General features: G+C 34.0%; 1 protein-coding gene across 2 annotated transcripts; it reads left to right on the top strand.

The window, feature by feature from the left end:
- The first annotated feature begins 3,464 nt into the window (after nt 1-3,464).
- LOC130994546 (transcription initiation factor TFIID subunit 2-like) lies at nt 3,465-6,939 on the top strand. Of its 2 annotated transcripts, none has more exons than XM_057919592.1 (6): nt 3,465-4,280; nt 4,970-5,116; nt 5,884-5,942; nt 6,139-6,229; nt 6,301-6,413; nt 6,609-6,939. In XM_057919592.1, the coding sequence occupies exons 1-5, from the start codon at nt 4,260-4,262 to the stop codon at nt 6,331-6,333; spliced, it is 351 nt and encodes a 116-aa protein (XP_057775575.1). In that variant the 5' UTR covers nt 3,465-4,259; the 3' UTR covers nt 6,334-6,413; nt 6,609-6,939. The 2 variants fall into 2 exon arrangements, with proteins under 2 accessions (XP_057775575.1, XP_057775579.1); XM_057919596.1 differs by having other exon boundaries at nt 3,554-4,280; nt 4,790-5,116.
- The last annotated feature ends 5,770 nt before the right edge of the window (nt 6,940-12,709 follow it).

Raw genomic sequence — 12,709 nt, 5'->3', positions numbered from 1 at the left:
CTTCAATTATTGCAGCAAATTTCAACATACTTTCAACGTAAACAATTTATACTCATCCCCATGAAAAAAAAAATACTTTGAAATACATTTACCTTGAAGTCGGAGCACGTAGAGGTCGAATGGATTTCTCACACATGACTTTTAAAAATTTTAAATAAAATATTTTTGCAGAGTCTACAGGAAAGTAGACCTGCTCTGATACCATGCTGTAACACCCTAATCTAATTAAGGAGTTAAATATAAAATTTAAATAAATATTTAATGCGGAAGTCTTTTAAAATAATTTAAAACTCACTTTTAAAATAAATATTTTCGAAAATAATTTTAAGAAAAAGAAATCTTTAAATAAAATTGGTTTTTAAAGCACTTTTAAAAGATTTATAAGATATCAAAATTTTCAATAATGTATTCAAATATAAATCTTGATTTTTAAATCATAATTTTAACAACTTTATTTTCAAAGCACGACATGAAGATGTCAGAAAAATAATTAACTAATTAATAAAACTTGTACTAAGGAAAAACTCTAAATATAAAATAATATCTTTTTAGCAGCGGAAAATATAACAAAATAAAATCTTTATATAATTAAAAATTATGTATGTATCCACGTATATATTTTTGTAAAGATATAAATTCTTAAATAAATATTTGAAATGAATTTAAATATAAATTAAACAAGTCATGACATTAAAATAACATAACAACATTTATTTAAACAAATCCCAAATAGTATAGAATTTCAGAGTTTACATAACCAAAAGATATCACATGAAATAACATAATATGTTTTAAGAAACATTTATTTTTAAATAGATTCGACGCGCCCATTCGACTCTCCACGCGCCTCCGATATCAATCACCTGAAACTGTTGAATATGGGATCAGCATACAGGGTACACTCAGTGTGGGAACATGCAATAATTGTCCATGTTAATAAAATGGTAACACATATTGTCATAACGTAACATAACTTCCATACGCACTGTGGCAACTCCAAGGACTTTAATGTCCCGGACCCTATATATGGATCCCTGGCGACAATATAATGGTTGCAACCCTGTAACATGAAATCGCATTGTGGCATACCAAGGACGGTGAAGTCCTGGACCAATTATGCTGGCCCCTAGCGATAAATATTTTTACAACACATACGGTAAACACATAATATTAAAATGGACAAATATTAACCACGTGCATGTACTGAAATAAATCCCACACCTGAAAATATGGATTTGATAGATAACTTGAATAATTTCAGATCAACAGTTATGTCCTAGTCGCGCCGCACCTAGTCAGATAAATTCAAATATAAAAATATAAGGGCCTAGTTGAACTTAAAATAATTTAATAGAAACTTAAGTATTTACTTTATGAAATCATTTGTCCATTAAATGAACTAATTCGCTAAAATCGTTTCTTATATAAATTCTACTTAATATATACTTTATAAAGGAAAATGCTTCAATGATTAAAAGTATAAAGTGAAATTAGAAAACAAATTCGATGCATATATATAAAAATTCAATTTAAGGAGTTAAGAAACCCCCAAAATAAAGGCCCGTTCTTAAATCTACAATTAAAGCCCAATCTCATCCTTCTATCTCTTATAATTTTCGCCCCTCTCCCTCTGTACAATCACCCACAAAAACACAACTCACACACAATCACTCACCACATACGCAGCCTCCTCACTCCCACTCTCTCTCTCAACCGACCACCCCCCATCCTTCTCCTCCTCTTCTCGGCTCCCTCTTGGTGCCCTGCCGCCGCGTCGACAGCAACAGTCGGTCAGGCCGCCTTCCCTCTTTCCAGATCTGGTGCCGCCCAACCGCCGTCGCCGCCTCCCTGCCCATCTTCGCCGGCCGCCGTGGCGCGGCAGCGCCCAGCGACGCCTACTAGCCAACTCCCCCTTCGCCTCCCCGGCTGTCCAGCAGTTATACACTCACCAACAATTTCCCCTCTCTTCTTCTATTTCTATTTTCTTTTTCATGTAATTATAAGATTTATTCTATTTGATTTCCTTATGGAAATTACAGTAAAAGGATGTGTGCATATTTTGATTCGAAAACAGAATTCTGTTGTAAGGTTTTGTTTGTTTTCTGTAAATTGAAAGAAAGCATAGATCTTTGCATATGAAAATAAAACTATACAAGTTTATGAGAATTACCGATGGAGATTCGGCAGTGGGAAGAAACAGGATGAATCTTAAAAGACTGAATTTGTTTTGTTGATTTGTGAATTTGAGGATGATACAATGAGGTTTAAATAGATTGAATTTACTTGTTCGTCAACTACTGTGTGAAAGAAATCAAAGTTTGCTGCGGTAGAAATCAAAGTTTGAAATCAAAGTTTGTTGCTGTGTTGATCAAATCTTACGTGCTGCTGTGTTTATCAAATATTACGGAAAGAAATCAAATTTGGCTGGCTGAAAATGGAAAACAAATTGTGGTTTCTTGAGAAAGGAAACACGTATTGCAGTCACAAGCTGAAAATGGAAAACAAATTGTGGCTTCTTGAGAAAGGAAACACGTATTGCAGTCACAAGATTAGGAAACAGTACAAACAAAAGAATTATTCCATTAAGCTATTAAAATGTTATGGGCTCTTTTAAAAATCTAGCCCAAAAAGTAATTAAATAAATAAGTAATTATGGCCCAATATAGATGAGCTAAATAGGCTGCAAATAGTTTATTTAGGCCCAAATTCATATTAAAAGAATATTTGGGAAAATAAATTTCTATTTTTTTTATAGATATAATTTATAGTTCAAAGTCACATCTAACTAGCGGCGCGATTAGATAATTCATGACATAGACTAAAGTTTTAAATAACCTCACAATTTAAATATAAAATGCTTCAAAATAATTTAAATATGAAATAATTCAAAACAAAAAAATTTAAATGAATTATTTGGTTTCGGGCTGTTACAGTATTATTTTAGGAAACAAATTGAATGTGTTTTAGAATAATGAAATTTTGGAAAGATTTACCAATCGATCAATAATCTGTCAATTTTTAGGGTTTGGAAAATTATTATATTAGGAAAGATTACATTTCATTATGGTTAGTACTAAATCTTAGAAATATGAAAATTTGGAAAGATTTACCTATCGATTAATAATTGGAAACTTTATAACCTAAATTTTTAGTATAAATTCCTTAGTTAAAATGATTTAGGTCGTGTTTTTACAGCCACACAAGGTATCTTTCTTTCTTCTGTTGCTGCGTTTTTTCATCTTTTGCTCTTCTTGAATTTCGACTGAATTTGGTGGCTATGTGTAGATTAGTTGCTTTACGTTTCCTTATAGTGATGAATAAGTTTTGGGCTTTGAACTTTTGCTCATTTTGTGTTGAATTGCGATTGATTCGTGGATTGGAGTGTAGGAGGTCAAGTCACTACTACAAAAATGCACATACATAACACTTCATACATAACGGTTTTTTTAAAAAACCGTTATGTATGAGCGCATTTTTGGAATAGATAACGGTTTTTACAAAAAACCGTTATCTATGTAGTGTTGTCCATACACTTAGATATCGGTTTGAGTTAAACCGTTATGTTTGTGCGTTATCTATTTATTGCATACATAACGGTATTACAAAACCGTTAAGCCGACCGTTATCTATGGGCATCTTTTTATAACGGTTGTTTCAACCGTTATATATGAGCGATTCAAAACTGTTATGAATTATTTTTATATTTATTTTTAATTTTAATAATATTATAAAAAATCAAAATCCTAATTTCCTAATACACCTTAGTCAACCCACAGTCTCATTTTCTCAAGTTTCAAGCAGTACTCTCTCTCGCCACTCTCTCTCGACTCCGGTCAGCGGCCGCCATGAATCGCCGCCTCCCTCTGGCGCGACGAGGTCGGCGCATGTTCTTCCTCCTCCTCTCCTTCCCTTTTGTGCCCTATTTCTTCCCGAAGAACAAAATCCCCAATTTATAGGGTTTTCAGCCTCCCTTTCCTCTCTGAATTTCGCGAACCCTAGGCAACACAATCCGCGTCCCTTGCCACGCTCTATCCCCAATCTCGCTACCCCTAGGCACCGTGTCCCTCCGGTTGTGGCCCCTGTCCTCCTAACCCTAGGTTTCGCGCCCCCATCTCGCCTGTCGGCTGCCTGGTTCCCGCTGCGCCGCTTCGTCTTCTCTCTGCCGAGCATTTTTGTTTTTTTTTTTCCAGGATCAGGTCCTTAATTTATCCTGAGCATGTCTTATTACTCAGTAATCGACCACTGGAATATGTAACTTCATGGTGTGCGTGCTCATGCTTGTAAGTGCCATGCTTCTAATTTAGTTCCCTAAAATTGCATTGTATTGCCTTGTGGTCACTACTCTATTTCGTTGGTATGGATTATTGCTTTCCTCTTCTCCAAGAAGAATGATTTGGTCCTTATTAGTTGGCATTATTATATTTTCTAGTTTTTTTGCTGCAATCTGCAAAGAATATTGGTTTGAGTTAGCATTTGATATAGTAGATTTGGTTCCTGATTGGGTTTCAATCTTTTAATAGTTTTTCTTGTGGATGATCTGTGAAAATATACTAGGGCTTAGTGACTCACTGTCTATTGACTGATTTTATTTTTGTGTCAAATTTGGTGTAAGACCATTTAATATCCTTCCTATTGTCTTTGCCATTATGCTGAATTTTCTAGAATAAAGAGTCCACACCAGTACCACCACATTTCTGTTTTAGTGGTTTATAGGGTAAAACTATACTCTGCAGATCCTTAGCTCATCAAAACCAAAATGGTTATTAGCTCATCCTTCTCTTACTTGCAGCATTGGGAATTTTTTCTTTGCTGGAGCTCAAATATTCTTTCAGTCTCTAGATGCTACAATTTTCTTGTTTTCACGTGGCTCACAAATTCCTACAGAAAGCCCGGTGCTACCAGTTATATCCACAAATGATAGGCTTACCTTGGTGCTTCTCTTTTTTTTTTTTTTTTATGGTAAATGTAGAGAGATAAGGTTAAAGATGATGTTGGTAATGGCCTGTGTGAATGGATGATGGACACAAGGTTTCTACAGCATGGGAACACTTACTCGGATGTTTTCTTGGTAGCTGCATTGGTCCAGTCTGTTGGCGAACTTGAATTTGGACAGCAGGTATATGATATGATTCACTTTAGTGATGATGCTTGCTCTTGTTGTCACTGTTCCCTCTTCCTCCCCTCATGTTTCTCTCTTACAAGAAGATGTATGTAGTTTCTCTTTATGAATTTTCATTGCCTTCTCCAGTATGTGGCCAATACTGTCTCATAGATGCTCATCATAATTTAAATTTATGTTTTAGAGATGCAACATTAGCTAACAGGACACCAGAATCTTATGTTTTCAATTGCAATGACAGCTCCGTTTATAGGGGATCTTTGCTCCTATAATTTACCAATCTTCAGCATTTTCTTTCTCATGAGGATGAGGGCATTTTTCACCTCACGCTGGCCTAAGTAATATCAAAGCAGATGATTCAGAACTCATTTTTCTCGGACATAATTTCTTTGCATGAAAATGTTTGTATTTTAAATATCATAGAGCAGCTTATTGATAAGCTCTTTGACTGGAGAGTTGGTGAACTTTATTGAATGTTTGGTTTAATTTCAGCATATAAAACTAAGGCGAGTATTGATCATATATGTGAGTATAGACTTAGAACTAATTTATGCCAATGGTAAAAATGACCTGAATAAGATTTTGAGGCCTGCTGCTACATTGAGGTACTAATTTCAAGTTTAGGACATAAATCCATTATTCTAGTTTATTAGAAATTCGGTTTAATTTTTCCATCATCCATGTTTTGTCAGTCTGTCGCTGATTAATAACTAAATTCAGAGGGCTGAGCAGTATTTTGATTTTTTGTGGTTGATCTTGTACAGAGTGTCATCTATTTACCCTCCTTGCTGAAGCGTCTTGATCGTCTTTTGCAATTCGACAGGTACTAATTATAGTTTGTTGGTTACAAGATGCCGGTCTACGTGAAAGTTTTTAATTTTAAGGATTATGTTACTCTTTTGTTTTTAACGTGAATAACACAATAATGCCAATTAGTATTTGAGTTGCCAACTACTTGTTTAGGTTGTAAAAAATGCTTGTTATTTTAAAATTCTAATTTTTCAAAATTTTAAAAACAGGTTGATGCCAAGTCACAATGGGATTTTGACAATCTGTTGTATCCAGTCACTTACTCAAATGGCACTCAAACTATCAGAAGTCATTCCTCTTGTAAGTTCTTCCCTGCTTTTTTGTGTATGCTTGATTGATTCATTGCTAACATAGTGTGCACACTTATTCAGGATCATAAGTTCATCAAGCAGAGGCCTAGTTGAACTTGAAGTTCAGTGTAAAGGAATAGATGCAGCACTGAAACTGTTCATCGAGTACCTTAATGATGAGACATCTCTACGAGGTTTTTGTTTTCTTTGGCTCTTTACCTTGTGATTCTCACGTTGCTTCCATATTCTATTCCATTCCTCATTTGGTTTTATAGAATTGACGTCTTTGTGTTATCCTAATCACGTGTATTGATGTTGGCTTTTTTTTCAATAATTTCATCAGGTTTGCATAGTAAGCATTCTGAATCTGCTCATATTCTTCTTTACAGGACAAACCAAATTAGGTCTCTGTGCTTTGCGCATATCACAGATGATTAATCAATCCAATGGTGACAATGGCATAAAGAGTGACACACTTGTTTCGCTCTTGCGCTTGCTGGAAAGCCCTCTAGTCTGGGTCAAGCTTTATTAATTCCATGGAGAAGATGGTGCTATTCTTGTCCCTGGTGGTGTAGTTAGTATAAAATTGGGCGATATGAATAACCTAGTGCTTATATGGTGGGAGAATTGTTAGACATAAATGTATGTGATATTTATGAATATTTGGATGACAATGTATGAATATTTTGGATGTTATATAATATATGTTATCGATGACAATGTCATTTTGTTGTTTTATAATTATTTCTTTAATTTTTGAGATAAATAACAGGAAAAATGAAAAAAATATATTAAAATTATAAAAAATGCAAAAAACTGTTATAAAAAGTGCAAAAAAACCGTTATGTATTTCTATCAAAGATAACGGTAAAAACCGTTATAAAAAGTGCAAAAAATCGTTAACTATGATGAAAAAAATAATTTAAAAATTCTAATACATAACGGTTATATCATTAATACATAACGGTAGGAACCGTTATGTATAATTGTTAAAGATAACGGTTATGTACCGTTATGTATGAGCGCATCATACCGTTATCTATACTACTATACATAACGGTTATAAAACCGTTATGTATGACCATATCATAGATATCACCACTATACTTATCGGTTTTTTGGGGTCATACATAACGGATAAAATCCGTTATGTATGAGCGTTTTTGTAGTAGTGAGTATTATCAATCTATAATAATAAGCACACGCACATACCTTTGAACATTTCTAAGAGTTTGATTGAATTTGGAATCAGTAACTGGAGGTGAAGAAGAAACTTCTTGCCGCTGTGCTCCAAAACTCAACGAGGGCCGTCGTTCAACCTTGCCTCCCCTTCCTGAAGACCCGCCACTGTCCCTGTGCCGTCGTCGGAGACTCCTCTGCCTCGACGAACAAGGCAGCCACCCCGGGCTCTCGCAAGTGAAATGAGAGTCTCACACAAACAGGTAAACTAATAATTGTTTATGTGTAGTATGTTGGGAACAAGCTTAGAAATTGATTGAGTTCCACATCTATCAATTCTGTCTATTGATCATTGCTTCTGGTAGGGGTAGTTTCGGAACCCATGGTATTCTGATCTGGTGTTTTTCGAGATGATGAAGAACTATATGATTGGTTTTGGTTGAATTTGCGGATCTGATGGATGATTGATTCGTTTAGTTTGTAATTGAAACTGGTGCTTTCAATTTTGTATCTAATTTTCATATATTAATGGTGCTTTCAATTTGCCGTGATTCTTCGTGTTTATCAAATACTTTTTTTTATTAAATATGGGGGCTGATTTTCGATGGGTGTTGATGGGTGGTTTAAATTTAAATATGGGCAGGTTGGATTGGAGATTGAAGATACGAGGGAAGAGGAAGAAGAGGAGGAAAATGAGCATGATGAATTAAGAGGGCTAACATTTTAGTGTTGTTGCCTCTGCAAATGGCCCCAATCCGAAGTAGGAGAAAACCAAGAACGGCTCCAATCCGGGCAGTCTGAAGCAGGAAAAAACCAAGAAGTTGATCTCCAGCAGCGCCCCAGATCATACTGATCCAAAGCTGTCAAGTTTGCTACCGAAAAAGAAAGTTAAACGGAAGCCTGATGCCAAGGTGGTCGAAGCCACATTCCGCCTCGAGTAGCTGGTGGTTTCGTAGGGCGGAGAAACGACATTAACTTGATAATGATCACTCGGGTGTTGTTTATCTGTGTAAAGCATTGAGCTACCGTTGATAGTTGATTACAGTTGATAGTTGAGTAGTTTTTTAGTTAGATTTTTTGTTATGGTGTATTAATCTTTGTGGTAATTTTTGTAATTATTGCCACTGAACTACAGTTTATAGAGGATTTTGAAGGTTCTCTATTACAAGTTAGATTAGTTGTAGAGCTCATAGATTAAATTTGTCCTGTCTCTTTTCTCTTTTTGACTACTATTTTATTGGTGAATTATGGATTTATAATATATATAAATATATTTTAAATAAAAAAATAAAATGTATTTTTGAAAGTATCGTATCATGGTTTTTGAAAAAATGACGTATTTATGTTCCCGTATCGTTTTCGTATTACGTATTCGTCCCCATACTTCATAGAATTATTATTCTATTATTCAACTAATATTTATCGTTATTTTCAAGTCTCGGCGGGTATCCGACAGGTAGCGGGTGACGGGTATCTGGCGGGTGGCGGGTTGGTGGATACCGGACAGGTGGGGGTATCCGCGAGTCGTGTGTATGGGTGACAAATAGTAGTGTACAAGAAGTTGAAATTTTTTCTAAAATTATTGCATTTTCGTGGTGATTTATTTGTGGGGTGGTTTATTGCATTTGTTGGGTGCTTGATTGCAGGATGTCGACGCCGAGAAGCAGCAACGCTCCTACCTCTCAAGCCTTAACGGGTATCCGATAGGTAGCGGGTGGCGGGTATTCACGGATCGCGGGTATGAGTGGCAAATAGTAGTGGGTGGTAAATAACCTCTCAAGCCTTAACGAGTATCCGACGGGTAGCGAGTGGCGGGTATTCACGGGTCACGGGTATGAATGGCAAATAGTAGTTGATGGTAAATAATTTTGCGGGTATTCACGGGTCGCGGGTATGAGTGGCAAATAGTAGTGGGTGGTAAATAACCTCTCAAGCCTTAACGAGTATCCGACGGGTAGTGGGTGACGGGTATTCACGGATCGCGGGTATGAGTGGCAAATAGTAGTGGATGGTAAATAATTTTTTTGAATGTACGTTTCACTAAGTCATGTTAAAGATGAAAGTTCTCTTTAATTTATTTTTTCATTTTAGTTTAATGTGTAATAATGGCCTATATCATATTAATAATTTTTTTAGTGAATAATCTGCATAATTTATAAATATATTAAAAAATAATTTTTACGCTTTTCATATATAAATTATAACATCAAATGATACCCGTCGAAATTCGACGGGTTACACACTAGTTTAATCTTAAATCTATCTAAGGGGAAATCTAATGGATGTGAACCGTGTATATATATATTTATATACATAGATAGATGAGTTTTAGTTTGGGCTCTTAATTAGATGTATGGGCCAATATGTCAGCATTTTGTGTTCTTTTTTACACAGTTTTTTATTTTGATACCTCAAAAATTATTATCACCGATCATAAAATTACCAAATTACCTAGAAATCAAAGCTTGATCTATTTTACATTTTAATTATTTTATTACATCATCAAAATATACAGCGTACGCATAAACAATACTACAAACGAATACTTATACTCCTTATTAGCTTAAATGCCCTTTCTAACCTTTTCATGAAACCAGTTGCAGCGTAAAGCATTCATCCATGTTTTTCATCAGTGGTATGTGAATTGTTTATTGTTTGGATATTGAATTGTATTTATTTGCATGTTAATTAGTAAAAATATAATTATTATTATGACATAAATATGTATCTTGTATAAAACAAAAGCCATCATGGGCAACTTTTGATGATACTGTGGGGCAACTTAATTTATGGTTTCAAAGGGCAAAGAGGTCTTTTTGCTAAATGCTAAGTAGCCACATGCTAAAGACACACCACATATACATTGCAGATGCAATTTCTTAATTAAACAATGTGGCTGAGAAGGGTATCAATCTAATTTACATTACTCAATGAAGATAACCAGGAACAAGTTTCAATCCACAAATTAATTTTCCTTATTTCAATAATAGTTATAGTTATATACTTGAAAGATAAACAATTTTGAAGTATTTGGTATATTCTGTTTATATATGTGGAATCATGAACATCAAGATTAAATATTTTACTTCATGCGATTGCTGCCAACTCTTTTGGAATGCATAGGACATTGATATTTGAAGCTCTAAATTCACATCAAAAAAGCCAAATTGTATATCTAGAATATATTTGTGATAAAAATTTTAACTTTTGGACAATTAATGGTAACTAAATGTGACAGAAAATGGTCAAATGCATAACGAGTAAGATACCCATTATACATGGGGACCTTGGTTCATAAACTTTTGAATTAAAAATAATCAGAATTTGCTATTAAATTTACATTTAATATATCAAGTTTTACAGAAATTAAGTAATATTTCTAATATTACGTGTAGTAAAGTAGTAATTAAGTAAATTGGGTTCGAGTGTTTAATTAACCACTCCACTTGCCACCAAACTACTCGGAAATTTCGACGAAAGAGATGGACTACGAACTGACTTGGAAAAATATCAAAAAGGGTCATTTCATAAGTCAAGATTGATAACGAAATATGTACCCAACAATAATTTACTAACTTCTTAGTCAAAAGGAAATTTCTCCAAAATTAGATTTGATATCTGACCACCTTAATTAATTTGCATGGATGGAACACATAAATATCTTGACCAAACAATAATGAGCTTCTGCAGCAGCATAGCTTCTGCTCTTCTGTGACGCTGCGACCAGTCACTGCACTCATGTTCCTGAAAAAAAAATCAAAAAAATAAATATTTTAAAATCCACATCCGATTTTAAATGTCAAATTACTCATAAAGCTTACTAGTAAGAAAAATATGTATCACTTAATCCATATTTCTGAATACTGACTAATGACTACTCATGAGCCTAGTCTTTTATTAGTTTGGAGTCTCATATTTGATTATTTTATTCTCAAATTTTAATTAAGGGCTTTGGATAATATGTATACTCGCACAAAAAAATATATAAAAACGAATAAACCAATTTGATTTACAATGTCAAATTACTCACAAAGCTTAACTAGTATAATTAATATTTGTAGATTGCTCATTGTACACATTAATTTGTCAAAGCAAATTATATATATATATATATAGGGTGTGGTTCTAGAGAGAATTACATTATTTATGAGAACGGGAGAACCATCAAATCTAATGCATTCACTGTAAAAATTAATGCATTCGCTGTTAAAATTAATGCACTAAAAAAATTAAAAAAAAATGCTCCCTTCAGGATTTGAACCCAGGTTCTATATGCATCCAACAAGATGATGCATCCACCGTAGCGGTTCAAGAAAGAACCATAAATAAAAAAAGAACGAAGAACCATTTTCAGCCATTCGATTATCAAGATCTACGGTGGATGCATCATCTTGTTGGATGAATGCAGATCCAACAAATATAATTTGCTGTAAAATGTTAATGAAGAGAGAAAAAAATAAAATATTTCAAATTTTAATTATTCATCTATTCATTTTAAATTCATTTTTAATGATATTTTTATACCATATTAAAGATTTTTTCATAAACTTAAATTTAAGATCATGTATTAAGTATGTTTTTCATGAATTATTTTTGATGATGTTTAAACAAAAATTAAAGAAAAAAAATAGAGAGAAAAATAGTGAAAGAAGAGAGAGAAAAAAATGGAGGGAAAAACTCCTCTTTCCTCTTTTATATATTACTCACTCCATCCAAACTTTTAGTATCCAATTGAGAGTGGTATAAGTGTTCCACCTTTTATGTGAGTGTTAAAATAATTAAAGTAGAGTAAGGGCCCCACCTACTTTTACTAAAAATAGAAATGGATACTAAAATGTGGGACGACCAAAAAAGAAAAGTTGGATATATACTAAAAGCTGGGACGGATGAGGGAGTATATAGATTTCTATTTTTAGTAAAAATAGATGGTACTCTTACTTTACTTAATATTTTAACACTCGCAAAAAATGAGACCCTTATTCCACTCTGGTGTTTTATGAAAACCAACACCTAAAACTATAAAGTGAAATCATAAACTATACCTAGTGTGATTGATTGAAGAAGACGAAATGAATGATCGGAAACTTTGCACTAGAGAAAATAGCTGTTATATTCAAAAGTGTCAGGTAGCGTCCTTGTAATACATGAGTTGAGGTCTATTTATAGATTACAATTGAGGGTAAAAAGGTAAAATCAATGCCCACGCATGCTCCTTGCGTGGTCGAAGGGTAGAACAGTAATTTTGCCTTTACGCGGGAAGTCTCCCGCGTTTCTGACGATCCCACTGATGGAGGTGATCTCTCTGGCGTGA

Source organism: Salvia miltiorrhiza, chromosome 1, assembly GCF_028751815.1.
Source record: "Salvia miltiorrhiza cultivar Shanhuang (shh) chromosome 1, IMPLAD_Smil_shh, whole genome shotgun sequence".
NCBI lineage: Eukaryota > Viridiplantae > Streptophyta > Magnoliopsida > Lamiales > Lamiaceae > Salvia > Salvia miltiorrhiza.
Note: the sequence above shows the minus strand (reverse complement) of the source record. Positions and strands in the feature narration are given on the sequence as shown.